At 37.3% G+C, this 14,946-nt stretch overlaps 1 protein-coding gene across 7 annotated transcripts in view; it reads right to left on the minus strand.

Annotated features, from left to right (window-relative positions):
* DENND1A (DENN domain containing 1A) overlaps positions 1-14,946 on the minus strand; it is a 468,543-nt gene that overhangs the window by 345,902 nt on the left and 107,695 nt on the right. For all 7 annotated transcript variants that reach the window (XM_033123052.1, XM_033123054.1, XM_033123055.1 and 4 more), the window contains one exon: positions 13,937-13,980. In XM_033123052.1, the coding sequence (XP_032978943.1) occupies positions 13,937-13,980 (44 nt within the window). The remainder of the gene's footprint in view (positions 1-13,936; positions 13,981-14,946) is intronic.

A 14,946-nucleotide genomic window follows, 5' to 3' on the forward strand; every position in this document is an offset into this window, starting at 1 on the left:
GATTCATGTTCTCTGGAGTATTGGAAGCTCTTCACTTCGAGACTTATTTTGTTTATAATATTTTAAACAATGATATTAAAAGAGGAGGCAGCCTTTTCTGGTGCTTTCCTCCCCACTCCCTCAAACGCGCGTTCCCTGACGAATGTTCTGTGGGATGCACAACACTGAAGCGTTTCTGCCTCTCTCACTACTTAGTTTTGGCCCCTCTTTCAACTATTTTCAACTATTTTCCGCTAACGTGTTTCCCCGGATTTTATCTTCCTTCTTCTCTCTCTGCATCCTCTTCTATTAATAGTCTACTTATACTTTAAATTTCAAGTATCATCACTAAGTAAATGGCTCAAATTCAAACTTTCACTTCTTACCCGTATCTAGTGCCAGGCCTCTGTTTCCATCTGCCTTGGACATTGCTGCCTCCTGTCCTGTAGGTACTTCAAGCTCAACATGTCAACAATCCGGACGCATCACCTAGTTCCAGGTACACTGCTGTTCGCTAATCCCTTTCACTCCATCCGAATGAGAAAGACTCGCAGACCACACTAATACTTGGGATGGATGTCTGACTAGATTCAAGTGCTTGTGACTTAGATTCAAGTATTTATTGTGGTTGTTAAATTTCAAAATAAATGTCAAAAGCTTCCGATTCCTTAAAAGCTTCCCAAGTGTTAATAAACATGAACACGGACAAGTGAGCCCCTGAAATCAGCCCTAGTTCAGTAATCTTAGAAAGAAAATGGATTTATTTCCTTAAGCAAGATAGTATCTTTTGAACCAGACAATGTACCAGAGGCCCTGTCTGCATGAAGCCTGCAATCGAGTTGGAAAGACAGACGCTATGCAAATGAATACCCTAACACACAACGATTTGAATTGTGACAGAAGCTGTGAAGGAAAAAAAAACAAAAAAGAGTGCTTAAAGACAAAGTGACAGGGGCCTGAATTTAGATGGAATGGTGAGGAGAGACATCCTAGGAGGTGACATTTTGAGATGAGACTTTAGGAATGAGTAGGCATTCACCGGTCCACAACTGGAAGACTGATAGGGAGAAAAAGCCCCTTGAAAAAGTAACAGCATGAGCAAGGGCCACTGAACAGGAGTCCCTGGCACATTCAAAAAACTGAAAAAAAGCCTAGCATGATGGAGCAGAGGAGGTGAGAGAGAGAGAGTGGCACAAGATGAGGTGGGACAGGTTGGTAGGGGCCAAATCATGTGGGGCCCTACAGGGCAGGTTAAAGAGTAGACTTTAGTCTAGGGTATCAGAACTCACTAGGAGGGTTTGAATCCTTTTACATCTCACTTGCATATCACCTGCGAACTCCCCCATCTGCCTGCAAGTCTTCCAGATTCCATGGGGATTCAGAAGCTATTCTCAGTCAGTTCCTCACTTCTGAGTTCCTGTGCCAATCCTGTCATCAGACTGAACACATATCAGGATCCTAAACGTCCACAGGAGGGAAAAGACACACAACTGGGTGCATGTCAGGCCTCCAAGAAGGGAGATGAACCTCAGGTAAGAGACTTAATAATAACCCTGGCAAAAGGGTGAAGGGTTGGGGTTAAAGAGAACAACAAAGGAACTGTAACAAATTTAAATAGGATTAGCTTAAATCTCTCTTCAGAACCTGGTACTTCTTTGAGCTCCCATAGTCCATTTTCCTACATACAGAGAAAGCACGACTTTTTATTGCAGTAATCTGTTGTATATCATTGCATCTAAAAAAGCTATTGATTATAAGACTATTAATTTTCAGTACCACTAGCTAATATGTATCATGGCCTGTGCTGGAATTTTTACATATGCTCAAGGATCCTATCAGTAACCTTATGTAGATATTATCACCCTGTTATACATGCACTGAACCTCCAAAGCTGAGTAAAATTAGTTAAAGGTAGAACAGGGGGGTAACTTGCCTAACAGGAAAGAGGCAGTGAAAGGAAAAGCTAAGCTTCAAACCCAAGTTCCTCCCTCCCCAGAGCTCGAGCTCTTCCCACAATCCTCAGCTTGCTGCTCTGTTGACTGCAAATGAGATAGTCAAGCGAGAGATGCTCCTTCTCTGACCCACATGATCAGGATTCTGCCTCCGCAGTTACAAACACTCAGAGAGCTAAAACTTCGCAGTGGTAGCCCTCCATACTGAAGGAAGCTCAAGTTTCTCTCCCCCCCCCGTTTTCCAATTGCAGCAGCAGTGGAATGAAAAATTTGTGTTGCTGCGTCAAAGGTTAGCGTAACCCACATGCCAGCTTGCTGAGCAATCCCGGTTACACTCCTTATCTCTGTGTAAACATGGTGCCCCCTTCCTCTCTCAAAAGTGTCCTGGACTGGATGCTATGGTCATCAGAGTCTTGGAGAGAGGAAACACCCTGGCTGGCCTGGAGGGTATTCAAAAAAACAAATAGTTATTCCATCTGCTTTGTGACGGGAAATTGGGGAGTGGTGTTAGAAGAGTTAGTTTTTATCACCTGACTCCAGGCTCTTTATCCACATTAAGGACTTATCTACATTCTATGACTTAATGCAATACCAGACATCATCAATTACATGGAAGGAAGCTGCAAAATCTTCTCTTTGCCCCATTTTCCTCATGCTGTCTAAAAACATTTTTCTACACTAATTCAGGTATTATATATACATCATGTCCACTTCTCCCAATTCTGCAAAATTAGAAATGGGAAGAATTACTTCCTTGTTTTACAGATTAAAAAAATGAGGCTGAAAAACTAAAGCCTTTGCCCAAAGTGACGTTTCCAAAGCCCAATCTCATAGAACATGGGAGTACTTGTCTCCTACTTTTGTTTGGGCCATACAAAAAAAAAAAAAAAAAAAGGCACTTAAAATTTTTAGGGGGGCTATTTGTTAAGAAATAAGCAAGACATGAATACTGAATAGCACTTTAGCTGCCATTAAGTCTGTTTACTATAACAGATACATTTTAAAAATTCAGAAATATTTCTCAATTTACCAGGAGTTTAGATCTCCAGAATCTGGCTGGTTAGAAGACTTCTCTGATAAAAATAATGATTTCAACAATTTACAGTTTACACTTCTAAAACTAAATAATGCTTAAAGAGGCATCGTGTTTGAAATACATGTAAATACAAGAATCATGTTTGAAATACATGTAAATACAAGAATCATAAATGCCTCTGGTTATGCCTCTGGTTAAATCCCATTTGGATAAGATGGGATTTAATAAATGTATGTTTTAGTCTGTCCTACCTCATTCAAATTATGAGCCCAAGACCACAGTATGAATACTATCGTGTTTCCCCGAAAATAAGACCTAGCCAGAGACCATCAGCTCTAATGCATCTTTTGGAGCAAAAATTAATATAAGACCGGGTATTATATTATACTATATTAGACCCGGTCTTATATTATAATAAAATAAGACCAAGTATTATATTATATTATTATATTATATTAAGACCCGGTCTTATGTTATAATAAGACCGGGTCTTATATTAATTTTTGCTCCAAAAGACACATTAGAGCTGATGGTCTGGCTAGGTCTTATTTTCGGGGAAACACGGTACTCAGTCATTTATTATTACGTATCAAATGTTTAGCCTACAAATATCCAGGTACAGTACCAGTTCCTAGAAATGTGGACACGAAGCAGAAAAGAATCCCTGACTTACAGCCTGGGGGAGGAAGAGGATACATAAATAAGTATGTGCAATAAAGTGTTTTAGGTTTTCTGGAAGAAGTATGATCATGGGAAAAGAAAGGTACTGTCAGGTCTACCCAGGGGGTGTGAAAGACTCCTCAGAGGTGGTGAAAGTTGAGCTCACTTCTGAGAGATGAGTCAGTATTTACTAGACAAGCAGAATAGGTAGGAATATTCTAGGGATAAGAGCAACGTGAAACAATACTACATTACATATTTCACAAGGTTGATATATAAGTGAGCCATCTTTGATAAAGCTCAATTTTCTTTAAAAGACAACCTTAATTCTTTTATAAATACCTTTCATTTCTACCCACCATCCCCCACCTGCTCTACACACACACACACACACACACACACACACACTAGTCCACAGTCTGGACTTGTGTTATATCACATCTGAAATCTGAAACTGACCAAAGTTAGACAGTTTCAAATTAGGATAGTCAGAGGAATCTTAACTCTATTGCATATAAGCATTTTTAAAATGAAAGCTAACATAATAATGCAAAGTACTATATGCAACTAAAAGGGCTAATTTACAAGGACAGTGGGACCCATGACTAAATTTCTGAGGTTTTGAATATGGAAAGTCTCAATATACAGACTTCACAACTGAAATAAATTAAAAATAATTTGTTATTTGAAACCCCCTCTTCATCACCATTTAAAGAGTTTCATATTTTCCATACATTTTAGAACATAAATACTCAGGAACTATTTCTGATTCTTTCTTCACCTTTGCTTGACAAAGTACTCCCTCTTACCTTTGCGACTTCTCTAAATTTTGCTCTGGAATACTACAGGCTTAGAAGGGAAAGGTTTCCAGAATTCTTCGTAATATCAGTCTGAAATTCTAGAGGTAAAAGAAATCACACACAACCCTAATACCTGACAAAACAAAAGCACCAAAACCAGGTGACCCTGCCACTTAAATCTACCCCTCAAAACAGTAGGCACTACATAATTATTGGTTATTAGATGTCAGGTATAGAGCACCCGGCACATTTCAAATCACGTATCCTTCACAATAATCCTACGAAGACTTTACTATGATGATCTCCAGTACATGGGTGAAGAATGAAATCTCAAAGAGGTAAACCCAGTAAATGACAGAGCTTGGATTCAAACCCAAGCCGTCTGGCTCCAAAGCCCGTGCTCTTAGTCACCACTGTGATGCCTCTGCACGCTCCTTTCTGGAATCTGAACTCCTTCAGCATCACGACTGTGTATTACATACTTCATATTCACAATTATTCACTGGCCCCTTGTTTATCCTGGCCGCTAGAGCCCCTAACACTCACTACACTCATTCCTGTATGTGAAGAGTTCATAGATTGACAGACGGACAAATAAACAATATAATGTAATGAGTCAAGGTTCCAAGTGCTCTCCAAGTGCTGAGGACAGAGTGACTAATTCAGTCAGGGCAAGTTTCACAGAGGAAGTGACACAAGCAGGGCACTGAATGTTGAACTGAACCAAAGTATACTGGGGGGGGGGGGGGGGCGGCATTTCAACCATAAAGACAACATGGACAAAATACAGAGGTGGGAAAGAGCAAACCATGCTGGGAAATGGGGAGGTGTTCTATGTCTGACTATAAAGGGAAGTGGTAGGAAACCAGGCTGCAAGTTGGGTCAAGGTCAGATTGTGGTGGGCCTTAAATCCAAGAAATTTGGGGTAGATCTTGAAGGGACCAGGGAACCATCAAGAGTTTTGACTAAAGAGCAATGGTTGATGACATGATTTGACTTAGGTTTTAGAAAGACATCTCTGGCCACCTTAGGGAGGATAGTCATGAAAAGGTCACTGGGTTGCAGGCCATTAGGAAGAGTCCACAGGGGAGAAGCTGACGTGTGAATGCAGAGGGAACAGCAGAACTGGACAGACTAGGGAGCAATTTAGGAGGAACAATAACAGGACTTAATGACTGCAGACTGGTAGGTGAGCCCCAGCAAGCAACAGAGACTGGTTCCGTGAGGCTAAAGCTAAGACTCAGACTACAGCTCTCAAAAGCAGCCACGGTCTACTTAGTTATAATCACTGGGTAACATACCAGAAACAAGACCATCCAATAGGATTCACAGATGTCTAAAATTTAGTGGGGCTTTTGTGGAGCCACACTAAAACCAGGAGAACACTTCTAATAAGAATGTGTAAGTAAGGACTGCATGATTACCTTTTCTTGGAGTCAGATTCTAGCAAGTACTAGTAGCACAACATACCGTGTTTCCCCCAAAATAAGACCTAGCCGGACCATCAGCTCTAATGTGTGTTTTGAAGCAAAAATTAATATAAGACCCGGTATTATATTATATTATATTATATTATATTATATTATATTATATTATATTAAAGACTGAGTCTTATATTAATTTTTGCTCCAAAAGATGCATTAGAGCTGATGGTCTGGCTAGGTCTTATTTCCGGGGAAACACGGTAACTACATAGCTTGGTGTGCTTTCAGAAAGAATAGCTAAAAAAGAATTTGTCTTTTTAATGCATTCCTTCCATATAACTACAATTACTGGGGAGTGAACAAATTAGGAAGGAATCTTCAACTTAAAAGAGCCTTAAATAAGAAAATGTATCAATTTTTCAATTGAGTTTGGCTAAATGTTTGTTGTTTGGAAATATAGTTTCAATAAGAAGCCAGTCCAACCCCACCCCATTCTTAAATTCACCCTTTTCTGGAATTGGGAGGGGGACTCAGGGTATACTGGGGGTGCCCAAAAAATGTATACAAGTGGACACTTCGGTCAACATTGTTCAAGCAGTAGTTCGCCATAATCAGAAGTGTCTGGACGCTGATGGTGACCACTTTGAGCACCTCTTGTAACTGCAGAAGTCAAATGTGACTTGTGTTCATCTTCTGTTATTGGTATATATTGAGTATTACAATTTTAATACAATTTTCCTTTCTTAAAATGTGTATACATTTTTTGGCACCATCTGTAGATATGGCAGGACCTCTTACATACAAAATGGGTTTGGTTTTGTTTTTTTCCAGCAAACATTTCAAAAAGCAGCAACCTGACATCTGTATAAACTGATAAATTTGACTTGTAACAGCAACGGGCAAATAAGAGGCAACATGTGACAGATTATTTTTTAGGATTATTTTTTACCCATCCATGAGTCTACAACTTGAAAAACATTTAAACAGGCCAATGAAGAACAGGACACTTTTAAACATATACAAAGAAGTAGATGTTTAATCTGAGATGCATTATACATCTTTAATTTATCGATGAAATATTTTCAGAAATCTGTAATGGGGTCCATCATAATGGCTACATTTGGCAACAATCATGGAAACGGCCCTACTTGAAGAAAGCTGACTCAGCAGGGTGCTTTGTTGCTATTATGCTAAACAATCACCTCCCAGGTTTTAGGTCTGAAGAGAATGAGTTTACATTTGAGGATGAGAAAATTCTATTTCTACCTACAATCCCAGACTGCTAAATTACTAAGAAATATGGAAGCTGACTTTTTGAGCAAGAGGTCAAAAAAAATCCATGACTCAACAGTGACTCTTAGAAAAGCACACATTTAAAACAAACCTAAAAGGAATCTTCTTTTAAGGGCAGCTCCAAGACTTTCACTTAGGTTTCTCCGTGCCACTCGTGTTAACTTGACTAACTTCTATGGCTTCACAACACAAACACTGAGAAATTGCACGCTTGTGATTACATGGTGGCATCACTACCTAAAGGTCCTAGTTCTCAGAAACACCCCCATTTTCTGGCCCTGCCATTGCTCTACCAACCATCTAGACCCCATGGACATGCATTACCTTTGTAGCCTACTGGACAGCAGGTCCTTCAGGGAAAGATGGAACCCACTTCTCTCCTCCTCTTGCCCTGGTACAGTGTCTGGCTCATATGCCACAGACACTAACTTCACTCATCCAATCTCTCACTCAACGCACAAAATCAAATCTACTCTCCCAGACAGTTTCGGCCCCCAAAAACAGACGTGAGGGGGGAAAAATTAAGGCAAATGCAGCCGTTGATAAGTTAGTATTTTTAAGGCCAGGTTGTGGAGCCATTTTAAAGTGTGATCGTTTGACCCTTACATAAGTAAATCCTTTGGATGAGATTCAAATGAACTGACAAATTCTGTTCCATGTATATGGTGTCATAAAAAGTTTCCGGGACCAAACTTGACCTCACCATTTAAAGTGGATCAAATCAGAACAGACTGTATGAGTAGGTTGGAAGCGTGACAGCATCCACTTTAGAGAAGAATGGTAGGGGGGCGGGGGAGAGACAGCTGAAAAGTTTCCAAGAGAAATGGGATACACCAGGTCTGATTCCATCCTTTGTGAGCTGGGTTGAATGCAAGGCCCAAAGGACCACAAACCTAAATTTCAATTCCAACTTGAAGATACTATGGCTTAGACAAGTCCCTGTAGAAAGACTGGCGGCATCTTTAGGGAATCAATGTCACATTTTACACAGACCAGGTACTCTGCTGCTTAAGTTTCTCTGCCTAATAATAACAGGGAAAATCAAATTCTATCATTTGTTTTACATTTTGTATAAATACAATACATGTGTGCCATATTATACAATGTAGGTACAATAAAGCTTCCTTTCATAGTAACAAAAAATTTAGGATCTGTGTGTATTTTATCTGGCATTTTCTTATTAGATAGGATTCTTTCAATGAATCAGGGCATGAACAAGTTTTAAATAGAAATGTTGACTCTCTGACTTATGAATATTTGGAAGAAAATAACATGGAAGTTTTCAGATACAGGAGCTCTCCAAAAGAATAAGGCAATCACCAACATACAAGTAGCAAGTCTTTAGTAAATATTATCTGTTGTCTTCCTAATCAGAATCTTCCAATCTATTTACATAGGTTATACTGTGAATAACTGTGAACTTAAGAAATGTTTTCTTTAGAGCATATCTGAAGCATGAACAGAAGAAAACTCCGTATTTAAGCAATTGCATGCAACTCAGAAATGCCAATTTCCATCACAATTAGCCTAAGTTATGCAACATATTTTTATTCCTTTTTAGTATATAGGTGATGTGTTTTTATAATTTGCTTAACTACCTATAGTGAAATTTTAAAATCACATAGACCATATAAAACCATAAAAGAAAGGGCACCTTTTTATTTTTCCCAATGTACCATGTTTCTACATTGCTTATAGAGCTTCTACAAGAAACACTGTTCGTTTCTATATAAAGATTTCCATAAAATTTTTATAGTTTCTGTAAATGCATCAAGATTGTTGGTTTCATTATAACCTCTGTTTCAGTGCCAGTGGAAAGAAAAATTACCTGCAACTCTAAAGAGCGATCTACATACACAGGGGTGGGTAAGTGTGCTCCAACCTCTACTTAAAGAGCTCTGAGACACTCACTATATTTCATCAAAATATAGATGAGCGCACTGGAAAAGCAACTTCTAGCACACTGAACTCTATTGGCCACTCTTAGAACAAACAAGCTATAAAATGTGGAACAGTGAGAACAAATTATTAATTCTACATGATTTAGTATAAGTAATCGTATTATAACTAATACATTTTAAAATGGTATGTGTAATGCCTATTATACTTGACACATTAGAAGGCTATTTATGGAAATCTCTCTGATAAGTTACTATAGCTTTCTATTCCAAATTATTCCATATACATGGTGTAATTACTAAAAGCTCATTTTTCTTAATCTGAAAAAATGGTATAATGTTTTGAAGCCAAAGATGGGATTTTGATGACAGTGGTGACCATTATTTGCTAACATGTTAATTTAACTATCCTTTTCTCCCTTAATTCAATTAGTATTCATTAAAACTGCACTAATCACAATGAGTAAAGTTTTACCAATTATTTCTGTAATTATGAATGAATACAGTAAACATAATAGAATAATTATAAATCCACTTAATTAATTAAAAGGCTATTTCCAGCAGGGAAAGATATTCTTTTTTTTAATTTAACGTTATATTGACATGTTGATATCTTTGAGAAGCCATTTCTAGAAATTAAGGAAATATGTTAATATTGTGATTCTGTTCTTCTTTAGCAAAAATTTTCTATTGGACAGGCTGTATTAAAAGCCACATTATCTATAGCTATAATAAGAAATTGAAAAGAATCTGGTTTAAACTACCCAAACCAAAGTGACTTGAAAATTGCACCTGTAATTTAGTGATCTTAACCCTAAAAAAAATTTAGATTACTTCATATTATGCTTATGAGAGACAAAAATTTTTTTTAATTTCCTAAGTAAGTTGTTAGATTGTTTTTAAAAGCAGGATCCTTTTCAAGTCAGGATCCTACCAATGTTGGTGTTTTAGTATTTAAACAAGCTAAGCATTAAACAAAAGTAGATGAACAAATAATGTGAACTCTGAAAAGATCTTGCTTTCTGTCTTTTTTGTTGTTTGTTTTTCTTTTATAAAAAATAAAGGCATGTCATTCTGGAATTAACAAAGCCTGTACTTCCAGGTTTAAAGATAGCAGGCTTACCAGATTTTAAATGAAATATTGAGTGCTACAGTGATTTAATGGTTTTAAGCCATACATGTCATTGTGGTCTGAGGGTGTCACAGACAACTTAAGGAAGAAAAAAAAAATGGGGCACAGAGAAATCACTTTGTCAGTAATTACAATCAAGAGTCCTAAAATGTGGCTCAGGCTGCTCATTACTTCTTCCTTCTGTATCAAGACCCTTATTTACATTTCAGATTACATTTTTTATGAAACAGTAAGATCTATCAGAGCTGAGAGGACTGAAATAATGAGGGGAAAACATTTTAATAAAACGTGTTGGGTCTGCATTACTTCCGTGTCAGAAAGAAAGGCTACTTCTGTAGTGATGGATCATTTATTCTGCTTCTAAACGAGAAGCAAAAAGATGAAACTGATGAACTTTTACTGCCCATTTGTCTTTAGCAGACAATTAAGACAGAAAAGATCAAAATGGATTATCATACCATGCAGACAACTGGCCCAACAGTAATACATCTCCGGGACCACAGATTTGTAACTCTCTTTTATCCCTCCCCTTTCTTCTTACTTCTTTTTCCACTCTAAAGGCAGTGCTAGCTTTGTGGCTCAAGGAGAGCCAAAAGGCTGGTCATCATTATTCAGTCACAGATGTCAATCTAACCTCCCTTTTTTCTCAGTTTCTAAAGCAGTGAGCCACAATAATTTGTGACAGATTCTTTTACTGTAAGGTACAAAGAACACACAGAATAAAACATCTAGCAGCAGCAAGCGTCTCTGATCAAGTGTGCTGGTACATGGGAAATACACAAATGTAAAAAACAAGCACTGGTAGTTTAGGCGAATGAGGAAGAAAGCTGGAGTGGAGGAGAATCTGTGTGTGCATGTGTAGTAATAAGCACTATACTTTGTGGTGAATTATCTCAAATATTCCTCATGGATTACATCATAAATGTTTAATACTAGAAATGTTGTTTAGATTAAGTGCATATTCAGCATTTAAGGTTTGTATGTAATAAAAATATTTCTAAGAATTTCTTTATAATAGTACACCGAGGGGAAAGAATTTGGTTTAATCCAACAAATGCTAAGAAGAGAAAACATAAAAGATCAGAACCCAAAGGATAAAAAAGGTAAATAAGAAATATACAGGTCTCATTTCAGCTACCAGTAAATCAACTCTCGAATAAATTTCTGGGAATTTGGAGGTCACTTCATCAAAAACAAAGTAGATCTGTCATTCATCTTTCATTCTTAAGTTACATGTGGGAAAGAAAGGAAGCCTCGCGTTGAGTCAACTTGGAAGAGATGCTAAGTAAGGCAGTGATGTACATACTCTCTTAAGTCTAGAACTAGCCCATGAGTATTGTCCACCAAATTTCAAAGTTGTGTCACTGATCCAAACAAAGAAAACAAATACCTATCCAACGAGCCCTTTAAATTGGCTGAAAGCTGTCATTAGTTTTTAGGCTCTTACTATTAGGTTGGTGCAAAAGTAACTGCGGTTTAAAACATTCAAAATAACGCAAAAACTGCAATTACTTTTGCACCAACCTAATATAATTTTAAATACTTCCAACTTCAATATAAGAAACACTTGTAAGGTCATCCATTAACCAAAGTAAAGAGAACCAAGTTCATAACATAACAATATCTAATCTGTAAACTGGGCTCTATATGCAATGACAGAATTAATAATAGTCCACATTTCTCTATACATACACAAATACACTATATATACATATGTATATATAGTACCTACATATATACACATATGTATATATAGTACCTACATATATACACATGTACTCTCCTCAAACACACAAACATATACATATACTTAGTGAAATAAACATGGGAAAATAAACACCAAATTGTCATAGTGGTTATCTCATCTCTGAGTAGCTAAATTACAGATGGCTTGTATATTCTTTATTTTCATTCTTTTTATTTATTTTTGAGTTATCTATATTTCCTAATATTTTTGTCATAAACATAGTATTCATGTGATTTTTAAAAGTTATACCAGAAAAAATCGTGTTGCTCAAAAGTTTACAGCTGTAGTAAGAAAGTATGTTTAAAGGAATAGATCCATGTTATTTTTTTCTCCTACGAAATTTTCTCTCACTGGGTAATTGGGATCATGGCACCACACAGGTAACTTACTTAGACACAAAATTTTAGAATAATGATTTTCCTAAGAGCTATGGCCTCAAGTCTATTCAAAATCATATTTTCCACCCTTTAGACATTGTTTAAGGAGGAAAAATCATTAATATAAAGGTCCTATAATCTTTGCATTGTGTAGTTTAAATCCAGTGGGCTCAATCCCACGGCAATTTAAGACAAGATGAAAATTCAACTCTACAGTTGGAAGATGAAATAAGGGATAGAGTGAGAAGATTAATATTTTTTGAAATCTCATTTAAGTCTTGAGATCACACATAAAGCAAATCATACCAGTTCTCTTGGATTCTTGGACAATAAAATCTCATCACAAAGCATCTCATTATACTGATTATCCAGTGATACTCCTGGTCACAATATGTCACCTGTACTCATAAAGATGTATCAGCTACCTTGCCCTCTATACAACAGGCCACACTGCAAAGGTGTTACTACTACTGTACTGGATACTGTATTTCCCCAAAAATAAGACCTAGCTGGACAATCTTCTCTACTGCGTCTTTTAGAGCAAAAATTAATATAAGACCCAGTATTATATTATACCTGGTATTATACCGTATCGTATCGTATCGTATCATATCATATCATATCATACCTGGTCTTTTATTATAGTAAAATAAGACCGGGTCTTATATTAATTTTTGCTCCAAAAGACGCCTTAGAGATGATTGCCCAACTAGGTCTTATTTTCGGGGAAACACGGTATTTCTATTCCATTGTATTTATCCTCATTCAAGGACTTTTTAACAGGCAAAACTAAGTGGATGTACTTCAGAAACATTTTTATTGTGTACTATATTCCACATGTGAAAGGTTTTATGAACTTGTTTTACTCAATGTAAACAAGGATGCTTTTATTAAAAAGCATACCAAACTGCATATCTGAACTAAAAATGTAAGGTGCCCAAAAAAGCTTCAAAACATCTCTAACGTTTCTTTAGAAACTAGAATCCAGCATATATAACCTAGGTCTAATTATCAAGAGTAGAGCGGCACCGGCACTTCAATAGTAGTTTATGGTTAAAATAGCTCCTTCCACGCCGTTCCATGCTTGCAGAATACAGGAAATTCAAGATGGCCGCACTCACTGGCCAATCTTAACTTTCCCTACCGTCGTTACAACTACGTTCACCCTGAAGACCCTTCCTGCACGTGTATCTTCTCCTTTGAGTACTCCCGTAACACAGTTTCCTAATCTATTTCAATTTTCAGGAGATGTTATAAACGTCTCTCTTCCCCCTTTTTGTTACACTGACTCTTGACACTTGAATAGCATTATAAACAAAGAGTTCACAGGCGATCCAGAAACGGATTTCCTAATGAACGGCAGACTGGAGCACACCCCAAAGTAAAAAGTGAACTTTGTGATAGATTGTCTTCCTTGCTTTCTGTGCGTTTTTGCCCTGAAGGTAACACCCCAAATCTAGCACCAATCTTTTCAGTTCTACTTCAACATGTTTTATTTTTTGTCTTGGGTTCCTAATTACCGTTTCTCCTGCCTTCTGAAAATTCATTTATCTCTTTCAGTGAGAGAAGGACAGTGATAATGTTGAACAACTGTGAAATAAATTTTGCCATGTAAAAAATTAATTACGCATTCCGAACCTGGTCACCGTAGTCCTCCGGGAACTGCCTCTGCACCTCAGGATCTGTAAATAATTGACAGATAATATTAATTGGCTTTGGATTAGTGAGCAAGCAGAGGATCACACATTAATATTTGATCAGAAGATGATAGCAGCCCTGGCAGGGGATCCAAGGGGGGCAGCTGAGGCTGCTATGTTGATGAGCACGAGGAAGGACTCCACCAGGCACTCCCGTTACCCTCCTCCAGAAACACAGAAAAGAAAAATTTTAAAGACCTGATGCTACTGTTAACTTTAGACTATTACCTAATGCAAAAATCTTGCCAGCTGCAGATTGCCCTCAATATATTTTCCCAGAGAAAATGAGTCTTAAACCTGCTTGACTTTTCTTGTCTAATCAGAAGAAGCCTCCTTTTCACAGTCACAGATGTAAGCTTGATAAACCGCCTTAAACACCAGTTTCAGATGGGGGGCGGGGGGGCCTGCCAGTGAGGGTGAGAGAATTCTTTCCAGGAACAAATGCAAAACTCCTTGCTTTTAAAAATAAAATATGCCCTTCCCAAAATATTTATGGCTCCTGAAAATACAGATAAAACTAGGTAAAGTCTTCTTCAAAACAGAACCACACAAGTACACTTTTAGCTTACCAGTGAAAATGACATATCGTGATGTGAGATATGCTCTAACATAATTACACTTGCTGAGAAACAAACAAACAAAAAAATACACAGGTGAAAATACCTTGCATGACCATCGTTTAAAATGGAATTGCTAAAGGGGTCACCTGACTCCTCAATCATAATTGCAAGATAATCCAATGCCATTGTCTGTAAGTCAATACAGAAGTATACTAATTAAAAGCTATTACACGCCATTTGTTATCGATTCGGAAAACATTCAATCTTTTCTAATAAAGATTTGGTTCCTCTGAGACACATTAAGGAGAGTGATCAGAATAATACCTATTTGAGAAATTATGTAACAATGCAAAAGGCTTATGGAAAAGCACAATATTTGAGGGTCCCTTCT

The sequence above is a fragment of the Rhinolophus ferrumequinum genome, chromosome 12, assembly GCF_004115265.2.
Source record: "Rhinolophus ferrumequinum isolate MPI-CBG mRhiFer1 chromosome 12, mRhiFer1_v1.p, whole genome shotgun sequence".
In the NCBI taxonomy this organism is placed as follows: Eukaryota; Metazoa; Chordata; class Mammalia; order Chiroptera; family Rhinolophidae; genus Rhinolophus; species Rhinolophus ferrumequinum.